We start from the raw sequence: 13,502 nt of genomic DNA, 5'->3' as shown, positions 1-13,502 counted from the left end.
CAGAATGGCTGTGCTGGCTGGGAAAGATGGGAGTTGTAGTCCAACACATATGTATAGCACTGGTTTGAGGAAGGCTGCTTTAAGCCACAGATCTTTAAAAAATAATAATGCACCCAAGAGAAAAGGGCTCTGTTCTTTCTACAGTATCACATTATGATCCAAATGAGCATTAGCAGAATAGGAGAAATGTTTAGTTGGTTGTGCCCTAAGCCCATTTTGTGAAATACACAGTTTTTTTTGTGGGGATTTTTGGGAGTGCTTCTAAAAATGCTTGATGGTGCATGACACATTTGCTTTAATCAGGATGAAGCTTTCTACTCTGAGATACGGAAGCAGTGCGATTACACAGTGGCTAAGGTTACATCACCTGAAAAACCAGAGCTTGAAAAGAGAGCTGTGTCTAATAGTTATTAAATTTAATTGATATTATTTTGCGTTGGATACTTGATTTTCATTCCCTTCATGGAGCCTATAGCAAGAACAATGCAAACCTCACATTCACAGCCAGTTAGCATATATTGAGATGCCACCTAGTTTTATAGTCTGTCTGCACTGGCAAAAGATGGGAAATGCCACAAGGTGCAAGATGCGCTCTGGGTTTACTACTCCAACTAGGCATGTCTGAACACAGCTGTCTGTACTATAGCGTATGTTACACCCACTTAGATAGAAGTCTTCATTGCTGATGTTGGGAAACAAGCATCCATACTGTTGCAGGAACAAAGGGATTCTTCTGGTCCACTTCATTACTGCACGGTGTGGAGAATGTGGATAGCGAGACATTTTTCTCCCTTTCTCATAATACTAGTATGAAGCTGATTGGTGGTATTAATCTGTAGGTACTTTCTTGCAGTACACATGCTCTCTGTGGCTCACAATAGTCTGTACTGCAAATGTTGGCCTTTGCATGCTGGTGGGTAGAGAATCTACTACTTTTTGAGTGGAGACTTGGCATAGATGTCTTTTAGAATCTTTTAAAGATCAGAAGTCCTTCCAGAGGCCTGCAATAAATTTCTACCCAGTGTCCATTCTTGCATTGCATGGGTAGAAAAGCCAAACCATAATAGATTCTCAGTCCTGGCTCATAGCTTCCATCTCTCATCCTTACCATCTTCACTCAGTCCTTATGGAGTCCTTGACCAACAATGTAGAGTTCAGGGTGAGAAAATGACTTGCCTGCTCCTTTGCCCTCAGCAAAACAAGGGCTGTTCCAACAGTCACCCTCCTTCCGAGGGCTATCTTCCATGCTGCTGAGAGAAGAGATGCATAAGAGAAAAGTCTAGTGAAGTATTTTTATTTAAAAATAAAATCATAAATAGAACATGTTAAAACAGGAAAGACCACCAGCCATTTTGAAAAGCCAGAGATCAGCCTTCCCCATTCTGATGCCCTGCAGATATTTTAGATAGCATTTCGAGGGTGACCATATGAAAAAGAGGACAGGGCTCCTGTATCTTTAACTATTGTATAGACAAGAAAATTTCAGCAGGTGTCATTTGTATGCATGCAGCACCTGATGAAATTCCCTCTTCATCACAAAAAGCTGCAGGAGCCCTATCCTCTTTTGTATCTGGTCAAGAGGGCAGGGTTCCTGCAGCTTTAACTGTTGGGATGAAGAGGGAATTTCACCAGATGCTGGATGCATACAAATGACACCTGCTGAAATTCCCTTTTCTATTCAACTGTTAAAGATTCAGGAGTCCTATCCTCCTTTCCATATGGTCACCCTAAGCATTTCCCCATCATTTTTTTACTGGGGATGATGGGAATTGTAGTCCAAAATATCTAGAGGGCACCGGATTGGGATGTCTATCTTAGGTGTTTATTACGGTGCAATCCAACCTCCATGCTGTGTTTAATTCCAATTTCCTTACACCTAAACAAAGCCCCATAAAAACCTGTTGGGAGCCGACAGCCAAGAATTATTACCACAAACCCTCCAAGCCATCCCATATTCTGTACCAAGAAAAGAAGAAGGGTTTGGCAAACTTCAGGCTTGTGGAAACTATTTTTTACCCATAATCAGTGTCAGGCGCAAATGAATGGGGGGAAAGCAATGGTGTCAATTACTTTGTTGTTTATTCGTTCAGTCGCTTCCGACTCTTCGTGACTTCATGGACCAGCCCACGCCAGAGCTTTCTGTCAGCCGTTGCCACCCCCAGCTCCCCCAAGGTCAACTCTGTCACCTCCAGAATATCATCCATCCATCTTGCCCTTGGTCGGCCCCTCTTCCTTTTGCCTTCCACTTTCCCTAGCATCAGCCTCTTCTCCAGGGTATCCTGTCTTCTCATTATGTGGCCAAAGTACTTCAGTTTTGCCTTTAATACCATTCCCTCAAGTGAGCAGTCTGGCTTTATTTCCTGGAGTATGGACTGGTTTGATCTTCTTGCAGTCCAAGGCACTCTCAGAATTTTCCTCCAACACCACAGTTCAAAAGCATCTATTGTTATTATTATTTATTTATTTATTTATTTATTTATTTATTTATATAGCACCATCAATGTACATGGTGCTGTACAGATTACATGGTGCTGTACAGATTCCTTCGCTCAACCTTCCTTATGGTCCAGCTCTCGCAGCCATAGGTTACTACAGGGAATACCATTGCTTTAACTATGCGGACCTTTGTTGTCAGTGTGGTGTATATATAAATACAATTCTACATTTGAACTGCTACAGATTAGGTCTATGGAAGACGACAAAATAGAATTTTGTAAACTCATTAGAGCGTAAGATGTTCTATGCTAGTTCAGACCAAAGTTCCATCTAGTCCAGAATTTTGTTCACACGCTGTCCAAACAGGACATCAGTGCAATAGTATCCTCTCATTTGCATTCCCCAGAAAATGGCATACAGAAGCATACCGTCTCTGTTACTGAAGGCAATATATAACCATCATGGCTAGTAGCCATAGATAGCATGATCCTCCATGAATTTGTCTAATCCCCTTTTGAAGCCATCCAAGTTGTGCTAGAGAATTCCACCGTTTGACTATGTATTGTGTAAAGAAATACTTCCTTTTATCTTTCCTGAATCTTCCCCCACCTAAATCCCCATTCAGTTTCATGGGATGACCCTGGGTGTTGGTATTATGAGAGAGGGAGAAAAGGGTCTCCCTATCCACTTTCTTCATACCATGCCTAATCATATACACCTCTATCATATCCCGTTCCCCCCGTACACACTTTCTTTTAATAAAAGAAAAAGCCCAGAAGTGTACATAAATAAGTTCCAACCATATTTGTATCTGGTTACATTCTTAAGAATGCACATGAATTAACTTGTTCTCTCAGAGTGTTGAGCTACGTTGATCCCACACCATGAGGAACTCAAGGCTGATTGCTATGGGACAGCCTTTGTCCTTCTCCAGGGGAGTGTCTGTATGGCCTATTTACCCTATCATGGCTGTGTAGTGGCTCTGCATTGTTTATATGATGCAGCCGCCAACTCGCAACCACATTGGGCTTTTAAACACACACACACCCCAAAAAACCTGTGCTTTTTCGCAGTGTTGGTTTACTGCAATTTGTTTAGTTGCTCCTAGGTTATCACATTGTTTCTCCATCTTTCAGTGGTGGCACCAGTTTGTGTTAAGCCAGTGGCCATTGCTGGGTGCGGATCCAAGCCAAGGGTAAGCATAGAAATGCAGGGCGGGAGGAAGACTTGACAAGCCAAATGGCCACTGGCACTGCGGTTTTTCTGGCCAGAGAGCCCATCCTTACCCCTGCCATCTAAATTTATTGTTCCCGCGCCACAGCAGTGATGCTGTGGGGTTTTAGGGGAATCAGTTACAAAGATAACCCCCAGGGAAGCCACATGAAACATGTCAAAGTCCTGGACAACCATCTGTCAGGGATGCTTTAGGGTGGATTCCTGCATTGAGCAGGGGGTTGGACTCGATGGCCTTGTAGGCCCCTTCCAACTCTGCTATTCTATGATTCTATGATTCTTTTCTACATAATTCGTTCTGCAAGCCAAAGACTGTTTTGTACTTATGTTTCTCACACAGCAGCTCAACGTGGTACACAGCAAACTGCTTTTGGAATTTCAAAATGTTTGTGATATGGTATGGGGGTGCTGTTCAAATCCCAGTGAACAGGAACAAGTCCTTGAGCATGCCTAAATTCCCTACTTACTGGCTGGGGAATGCTAGGAATTGTAGGAATTTTTCTGTCTAAACATGTATAGGATTGCATCCTAAAGTAGCTTTAGGATCCTGACCATTGTGTTGCAATGCAATTCCACAAGGACTTCACTGGAAATCTATGACATAGACTAGATCCCTGCCTTCTGATCACAACTATATATCATGTATGTTCTTCCACACGTACATGTTTTATTAGAATTTGCCATCAGATCTGCTCAACAGGATATGTTAGCTCCTCTATGTGAGGACATGCATTTTAGTCATGCTACTCTTAAATGCTTATGTACACTGATGACAGTCATATAAAGTATAATAAATATTGCGTATTTGACTATTTTATTGAACTAAGTCATTGCTATTTTATTGAATTAAGTCATTTGTAAACTGCCCAGAGAGCTTCGGCTATAGGGCGGTATATAAATGCAATAAATAAATAAATAAATAATAGAATGGTTTAAAAAAAAAGGTGTTTTGGTACATGCAACAGTTTTTCAGGCTCAAAAAGAGAAAAATAAAAATGAGAGGATTTGGTACTAACAAGAGAGATATAACTATAGAATCTGTACCTGAATTTACATCTGTACATGTCCTTCCTCTCACCCACATTTACTTTTATTAATTTTGCATTCTATTTTTGTTAGATTATGAGTCAATTTTATAAAGGCGTCATTAATTTTAAAAATATTAAAGTGGATAGTACACGAGAGCACATTTAATACCTGTGTACTCAAATATAAGTCTTATTGAGTTCTGGTTTTTTGTCCCAGGTAAGTGGGTATAGGATTGCAGGTTTAAGCATTTAAAAGTAATGTAATAGGAGCATAGGGGGAAGTACTGATGAGGCCCAGATCCAAAAGAAATCTACCCGAACTTTGGAAGGATTCAGATGCAAGGCTTTGCTTTGGGTTCAAGTCATGAAACGAAATCCATGGCCTTGAGTTAAGTGGAATATTTGAACAGTATTTCTTGTAAGCTCTTATCGCAGCTGTCACCCCATGGGAAGGCCTTTAATCTGATATCCATCATTGTACTAAAATAAACTTTTTTTCCCTATTACACATGCACAAATCCTATTATGGATTAGCGGGATTTGTACGAACCGCTCATTCGTGCCGTGAAAACGTGCCCCCCAGGGCTGATTCGTAGCCAAAGGCTAGGCTTGGAACAGCAAAGTAACTTATCCTCCCTGTTACATGACCAGATGGTTGCTGGTTCCCATAGCTTAAAACACCCTTGACACTTATGAAGCTACAACAGACGCCAGGGCTCTAATTGGGGCCAGTGACACATTTCTCTCTTGAGACTGCACAGTTAGAAGGAAGAGCAATTGCATAGAAACCTGATATCGGGCCCGTTTACATAAGCAGTTATTCTGGGATAATAACCCCTAAACTTGCTTCAGTCTCACATTTGTTTACATGCTAAAAGGCTGGGTGCAAGACTGGAGAGGGATGGTTAAAATAAAAACAAAACGAAGTCTGACAGGATCAGAGGCTCTTGACTAGCCCTCTCTTTCTTCCCAGAATAAGTGGCTGCGTGATAAAATAGCAGGGTTGCTCTCTCTGCCGGACTGAGAAATTAGCTAGACTCTCACTGACATTTTAACTAGATGTTACAAGACTGGTGTAGAAGCAGCCTTCTTGTGTCTCCTTCTCTTTCCCTGGGAACACCAGTAAAACAAAATGCATGATGTGATGTCTTTGAATTGCAACTTTGTCCTCGCTCAGTGATATCACCCCCCCCCCCCACACACACTGTAGTATTAGACACTGGACATTACTAGAGGAAAGAGAAGGAGGAAATACAGAAATCCTCTAATGTCTACTTAAGCCCTGAGAGATACTGGGCAAATACCGGCAACTATTCACCAAGTGGATGATCATGATGCACATGTAACCATGTGGTAAAATGGAATGCATTGTCCTGCCAAGCGGTGAGGAAAATTTTACCATGTCTGTTACAGTGTGGTAAAATTCTCCTCATCACTTGGGAGGGAGTGGCTGAAATACCTATGGGTTCTTTAGTTAATTTTTAGGGTAATAAATCCAGGATAACAAGGCCCAGACCCTGTATGGGGTCCCTTAAACAGTTCCTTAAACTTACAGCTACTTCCTACATTGGAATATAAGGCTATCAGAACATGCTTTATAAACGATTTGGCAAAATGCTCAATGCATGTAGCTTAGAACTCAAGGGCACATGTGAAAACTGAAAGGGTGCTCATGAGTTCTGGCATTTCACATGTCTTCATGAGCTAGTTCTATAAACAATTAATTTAATCATATCAATATAAGTGTTTTTGGTAACTCATGGAAATGCACACATGCTTCAAACTGCAACGTGAGAAGTACTCAATGGGGTAAAACATATGGTGATGATTTAATACATTTATTTATTTATTTATTTATTTATTTATTTATTTATTTATTTATTACATTTCTATACCGCCCAATAGCCGGAGCTCTCTGGGCGGTTCACATAAATTACACCCACATGGAACAACTTCCCATAGCATACTTTATTTATTTATTTATGGGCATAATCCTGTTTACATTTAAACATTTACATTTAAATAGCTTTGGCTATTGGGCGGTATAAAAATGTAATAAATAAATAAATAAAACTCCCAGCATTCCCCAGCTAGCATGCTGGCTGGGGAATGCTAAAAGTTGTATGAGTTTTTCCCTCCTGTCTAAACATGCATAGTATTGTGCCTTAAATGTCTAACCCAACCTTCATCTTAATGATTTCCAGAGCTTTGTACTAAAAGTACAATACAATAAAAACAATGGAGTACAAAAAACACTGAGCAGAAATGAGGCAATGAAATCAATGTAGAAGGCCTGGGAAAAGAGGAATGTTTTGACCTGGCCCTAGAAAACTTGAAGCAAGCATGGCTTCTCCACCTTTGATAATTTACTTGTTACTTCAATATCCTATCTCCCTCCACCCCAAGAAGTTCAGAGAGGCTTTTAGCTTCACCATCACTTTGTGAAATAGGACATTTAAGGCCACCCAGTTAGCTTCACAGGTGAGCAGGGATTTGGAATCCCAGGTTTCCCACGCCCACGGCCAGCACTGACTCTCAGTATAATGCCTCGTGGAAAGGCAGGCAGCATGGCTAGCGCTGATGCTGGGCTGATTCCCCATTTCCGGCAGGAGCCACCAGGATGAATATGTGGGGAACCAGGACAGTAGCTGTGGCACTTGAGTGTGTACCACCAAACCAGATGTACTCTAAGAGTACAGTTTTAAACACACTTTGCAAATCCTTACTCACGTGAGTCTTGCTTGTGAGCAAGAAGTTGTTGCGACTGGGATATCAGTGTGGTAAGGCAACGTAGTTACTTCAGAGAATATACCTCTAAATGCAACGGAAAGGCTTTGAAAAGAACAGGTAGCATCCAATGTTAGTCCTACTTAAAGTAGACCAATTGAAATGAATGAGAGTTATGTTAGACCAGCGGAGGTGGGTGGCTCCGATTTTAGAGTTCTAGCTGATTCTGATTGAAACCCAGAATAGAATTACAGCCCCATTAAAATCGGAGCCACCCGCCTCCGCTGGTCTATTGATTGATTGATGGCATTTTTATACCACCCAATAGCTGAAGCTCCCTGTGTCTAACATAACTCTCATGAGAGTCAGTGTTGGCCATGGCTGTGGGCATGGGAAACCTGGGGCTGTCCAAGGTGCTGAACCTATTTTTGGGATAGGGTTCAGCACTTTGGATAGTTACTTTAGAGTTCTGGCTGGTTCTGACTGAGACCCAGAACGTATACATAGCCCAACCAAAATCGGAGCCACCAGCCTCCACTGTGGCTGGTGTAACATTGGCTACAACTTCTTGGACATAACCCAACATTTCTTACCTTGTTTGGCTAAGCACAGGCTCACTGCCAGCTGCAGAAAACAATGGTAGTGGAAGTGGGAATCCCGGCCTGCGGTCAGAGAAGCTCCTCCTTACAAAAGGCTGGGGGTTGGTAGCACTGAAGGCCATCCTTCTCTGTTGGTCCCCATATTGCTTGAGCTGTGTGCTGTTTCTCCGTGCAAATGCCGAAACTTCAGGTTGTCCCACAACAGCCTCTGTTGTGGAGCTGTTTGGAGGCAACATCGGCTTGGCTTCAAATAAAGAGGATGTGGCCGGACAAAATATGGAGCGTGCATTGCTGATGATCTTTAGGGAGCCAGGTTGCTGCTCATCTCCAGAGTCCAACAGTTTTTGTAATCCTTTGTGCAACCGGGAGGGGGATGTGGGTGGGGATGGGGTCATCGAGGGAGCAGATGGGTTTGCCTCTTTGCGGTGGGTTGGTGGGCTGGACACCTTACGGCGAGTTGGTGGGCTCTGTTGTTTGCGTGTCATTGGTGGGCTAGATAGGTTTTGTTGAGTTGGTGGGGAAGACAGTTTCCGTTGTGTTGGAGGGCTTGGTGCCCTGGCGTTAGCTGGGGGACTGGGCTGCCAGTGGGTACTGGGGAGAGAAGCTTGATTGATATGTCTGTGATGCAGTGGTGAGCTTGGGAGCCGTTTCTCACGGGGAGGCGATGAAGGTGATGTTCTCGCTATGGACACTCGCCTGACACAACCCGTTGTTTTCTCATTTTTCTGGAGTGAATCGGGCGAGTATCGCTTTTGAGCTAAAGCAGGAGGTGTAACACATTCTTTATTTCCTGGATCATTTTCATTCTCTTCTGACGTTTCTTTAGGATTTTGAAGAGGTATTATTTTATGGGACTGCTTATACAGATCTTCAGTTTCTTCTGTTCCACGGTCCCTTTGGGATGCTAATGGATTTCCTTGGTGATAGGCAGACAACTCCAGAGGATAATTTCTAGAGGTGGAGTTCATTCCATCAGTTTTTGATGCTTTGTTGGCAATCAGGTTGGGAGTGTTGAGGTTTTTACTTGGTAACAAGTTAATAGAACAGAGGGAAGCTTTCATTCGATGAGAAATTTTCTTAGTGTTGCCATTTTCATTTCTCTTGGCAGTATTTTTGGCAACTTCTGAATAGTTTTCTTCTATTCTCACACCTTCTGAAGATGTAGTTGAATCAAGTGAGATGTCCATTAACATTTCAGGAGGTGGTGGGGGCAGGTTTTCCAAGTCATCATCATCCGTCTCCTCATTTGTGTCACTTCCACTTGCAAGGACTGGTGAACCAATGGCACCAAAAGTAGACTTAGCTGGGTTGATGTTTCGGCAATTTATGTCTCCTAATGGTGAAACTCTATGTTTGTGATTTAAAGGTACAAGACCTCTAGGAAAGGGAAGACTGGGAGTAATGCTTGGAAGTCCAAACTTTCGGATACATTTTATTGGCCCCAGAGTTCTTAAACTTGTAGGTTTCAGAACACTTTCTGGAGGGCTGAAGGTTTCAATTAACTTTTTTACAGATTTACGAGGTGGCACACAACCAACACTGTTCAGTTTCTGGGTCCTGGGAGGTTCATTTTCTTTCCTAGATGTCAGGTCCTTTGAGGATGGGGTGGTTGTGACAGCCTTTTTACATTTCCTTTCATTAGGTTGTTGGCTGATAGCATTTTGATCATGATTAAACAAAGGGGCTTTATCTTGATTAGGCAATATGTTGAAGTTCTTAGCAAGAGATGCTTTCAGTTTATTAGTTGAATATCTATGAGTGACATGCTCACAATCTTGCAAGTTAGATGGTTCTTTGAGATTCAGGAATACCAACTTATCATTTGTTTCCTTATTTCCATTAAGTGTGTAAAACATTTCCAGTCTTTTGTTGAGTCCTTTTTGAGTTCTTTGAAGTTCTAGAAGAGTTGGGTCCTCGTTCTGACTTTTGAGAGACTCCTCAGACCTAGATCTTTTCTGTTTAACTTGAGTCTTCTGGCTTCCAGTTGCTGTACTAGGTCTTCGTGATCCTTTTCCATTTTCCTCTTCCATCCATTCCCTCTTTCCAGATTTAGTGGGGACAAATTTTATCTTTTCGCTAATGGCATCTTTCATCTTCAGTATAATCTCCTCATTCTCTGGGCTGTCTATCCGTTTGGTGGAAGGCCTCTGCTTACCGTCTGTTGCTTCAGGTAGAGATGTAGGTCTTTTAGGTAAAGCATCGTTTCCTTTCTCAGACAGACTTATATTGTCACCTTCTTCCTCAGACAAGCTATTGTCATCATCACTGTCTTCATATGTGGAAGAAGCATGGGGCGATTCACAGTCTTTGAAGCAATCACCCTCATGAGCAACATCACTGTGCACAGAGTTAAGAAAAGGAGTTTTGATGATGTTTTGATGATGGAGAAGGTTGGTTACATCTTCTGGTACTACCTGTGAAGATGACATTACATCCTTGGTGTGTGCAGGTGGGTAAAATATATCTTTAAATTGTCTTTCCAGTGCACAGTCATGGGACCTGGATGTAGCAAACACTGAGGTGCATGGCCAATGGTTTTCTCCTGATACCCTGGTCTGATTTAGGGATGAATGAGCATGTGAACAGGAATCAACATTTCCTTGTATTCCCTGCTTATCAATTAAATTCAAGTCTTTGACTGATTCAGTGTCAATACCTATTCCACTGTCTTCAGAATAAAGAGTCATGTCATCAGGGTGAGGATGAGAAGGCCTGACTGCAGATGCTTCAAGGAGTTTGATCATCCTGAGCAAGCGTTCATCAAAACCTTGCTTTGCTTTCAGTTTTTCTTCTAAGTTGCTACCAGCAGACTGTAAAAAGCTGCAAGACTCCTGGAGCGCATCAGACGTTAAGGAGGCCACAGTTCCATTTAACGCCTGCATTTTGTTGACTGTGTACTGTAGCAACTGTTGTAAGAGATCCGGCTGCTCGTTTGGGTTCCCTTTGCCAGCTGGCCAAGCCAGGTTCCCTCCCACTTCTTTGACTAGGTCTTCTCCATCTTGGGCAATTTCTTCCAAAAGGTGGTTTATTTCATCAAAACGAAGAAGTAAGAAGCTCACCATTTGTTGCATGATGAGCTGCGTTTCTGTGGCCTGGTTGGCCATGCACAAGATAACCTCATATTTGGAAAGGTTGGGGTTTAGATAGGCATAAGCATTTTGATGGGCCTTAACCAGCAGCTCTGGGAAATCCACCTTTTTCTCAGCCTCACATACGCATGGACTGGATTTTTCTTTCATTTTGCAAAGACGAGCTTGTTTTCCCTGCCTGCTGTTCTTTTGTTTTTTCCCTTTCTTTGGGTTTTGCTTTTCATGGATTTCATTTTTATCTTCTAAATTGAAACCATTTTTTTCAGATGCGGAAGACTTCTGCTTTTTGACCTTAATATCCCCAGCCACATATTTGTCAGGCTCTGTCAGTTCAGATATGGCTATTTCAGTCTCTGAGACTGTCCTTTCAATTTCCTTCTCTTCCAGGTCAAGCTCAGGGAGCAAAGGATCCTCAGATGAGGAACGGAAATTAAAATTTTTGTCCTCGTCTGATGAATTTTCAAAGAAGTGATCTTTAACTTGAGTCTCTCCCGGACAGAACTCTTCAGTATCGTAAGAAGAGGAGCTTTTGATCAGCAGTGGAAGTGAGAAACCTTCACCCCCTGGATCTACTGGAAGGATACCCTGATTCAATGACTTTGTCCCATGTTTCGCATGGTGGTTAGCAATGTCACTATGCGAAGGAGTACAGCCCATTGTGCTCCCTCTTCCTAGTTTACTGTTGAGCGATATCCAATTGATCAAATAAGGAATAAAAAAAGAATGAAAACTTACAAGTTCAGCTGATGTTAGGATCTGTTGTTTTTGAGGAAGGTTCCATCTTGAATATCTCCAGTTTTGTAGATAGCCTTGTTAGCCATTATAAATGTCCAACTTTCTCGGTGGATCTCTTAACCGAAGTTCACAGCGCATTTTTCCCTTTAACAGTTTCCCCTTTGAATGCAGCCAGCAATACTAAAGCTCTGTTGCATTTAGACTGAGCTAGTGGATTAAGAGTGCTTGTGTATCTTGCTGCTGCCTTGACAGATGTCAACCAGAAATAAGATTTTAAGCTCATTAGGCTAAGTAGCCCTCGGCTAGTTTGTTGCATTTGTAACAGGACTTTTTTGTTACACCCTGCATTTTACTAATTAGCTTTATATATATTGCAATACATTTCCCCTAATTTCTAAACTGTACTTGGAAGAGGCAGTTCTAAATCAGTTCTTCAAAGAAATATGGTTCGAATGGCAAGTTGCCATTGCACAGACAACTGCAAGGGCAATGCATGACCTTGGATAGATAATACTGATCAGGAAGATAGCACAACAGACAGTGTCAAAAGAGGTTAGAGATGGAAAAGCCTATTAGGTTATCCAGCCCAGAGTTCCTCAGCTTTTTCTGACCTGCAACGTCAAAGCAGTTTGGTTTTCCTTCTGAGATATCACGTGTGTGGTCTTGAGGACTTTCTCCAACAAGGCTTTAAGTAGCTTCAGCGACCCTCCTGTTAACCTACAATGCCACGTTGCACAATTATGCTTCTTAAAAGTTAAATAATTCTCCAAAATCTGCGTTTATATATACACTTGTTCTCTTTTGCTTCTACTTTGATTATTTCAAGTGTTTACATGTAAAGTACAAGACCTCCTGCAGCAGGTCTTGGGTGGCCTATGAATTACTCACCAGGGTTATATTTCTCAGCATCACAATTACACTTAGTAATCTTCTCTGTGCCAAAAGGCGGGATGAACACAAGCAGGTGCAGTTGATTAGTCTAATGAAAATATCCTTCAGGTGATCTTGGATGGGTTCCAATCCACTTTACTTTCAGTACAAACAAGAGATGCAATCTGTTTGCATGCAGAGCAGGTGAAGAATATTCTCGCAAAAAAAAATCACAGGCATGGAAGATCTAGTCTTATGTAAAGTTTGGACCATCATCATCATCATTATTATTATTATTATTATTATTATTATTATTATTATTATTTCTTGCCCGCCTCTCCACTTGGATTGAGGCGGGGGAACAACAGCGAATATAAAACACATAAAAACTGATTAAAAACATAGTATACATGATTAAAACATCCTAAAAACATTCTAAAAATTCCACTGAATAGGTCTGCCAGAATAGATCAGTCTTTATTGCTTTTTTAAATGCTAAAAGACTGTCAAGTTGAATCTCCTTCGGCAGGCCATTCCACAGTCTGGGAGCAGCAGAAGAGAAGGTCCTCTAGGTAATACCTGTCAGCCTAGTTTTGGCTGACTGAAGTAGATTCTTCCCAGAGGACCTGAGTGCATGGGGCAGATTGTACGGGAGAAGGTGATCCCACAGGTAGCCTGGACCCAAACCATGTAGGGCTTTAAAGGTAATAACCAACACTTTATACTTTGCCCAGAAACTAATTGGCAGCCAGTGAAGAGATTTTAAAACTGGTGTAATGTGGTCA

The 13,502-nt window shown here is 41.9% G+C and overlaps 1 protein-coding gene across 1 annotated transcript; it reads right to left on the bottom strand.

Annotated features, from left to right (window-relative positions):
* Positions 1–1,014: 1,014 nt before the first annotated feature.
* Positions 1,015–11,769, bottom strand: PCARE (photoreceptor cilium actin regulator). Its single transcript, XM_063125608.1, has 2 exons — positions 8,018–11,769; positions 1,015–1,247 (listed from the first exon to the last, which is right to left on the bottom strand). Exons 1-2 carry the CDS (start codon positions 11,767–11,769, stop codon positions 1,118–1,120), a joined length of 3,882 nt encoding a protein of 1,293 aa, XP_062981678.1. The 3' UTR covers positions 1,015–1,117.
* Positions 11,770–13,502: the final 1,733 nt, after the last annotated feature.

Source organism: Elgaria multicarinata, chromosome 4 (assembly GCF_023053635.1).
Source record: "Elgaria multicarinata webbii isolate HBS135686 ecotype San Diego chromosome 4, rElgMul1.1.pri, whole genome shotgun sequence".
Taxonomy (NCBI): domain Eukaryota; kingdom Metazoa; phylum Chordata; class Lepidosauria; order Squamata; family Anguidae; genus Elgaria; species Elgaria multicarinata.
Note: the sequence above shows the minus strand (reverse complement) of the source record. Positions and strands in the feature narration are given on the sequence as shown.

Bases quoted from the DNA above. Each gene is read 5' to 3' on its own strand.
- PCARE (XM_063125608.1), bottom strand. From the start codon at position 11,769: ATGGGCTGTACTCCTTCGCATAGTGACATTGCTAACCACCATGCGAAA. The intron at 1,248-8,017 runs GTAAGAAATGTT...TTCTCTCAGCAG, and splicing joins CCTGTGCTTAGCCAAACAAG to CATGGAAGATAGCCCTCGGA.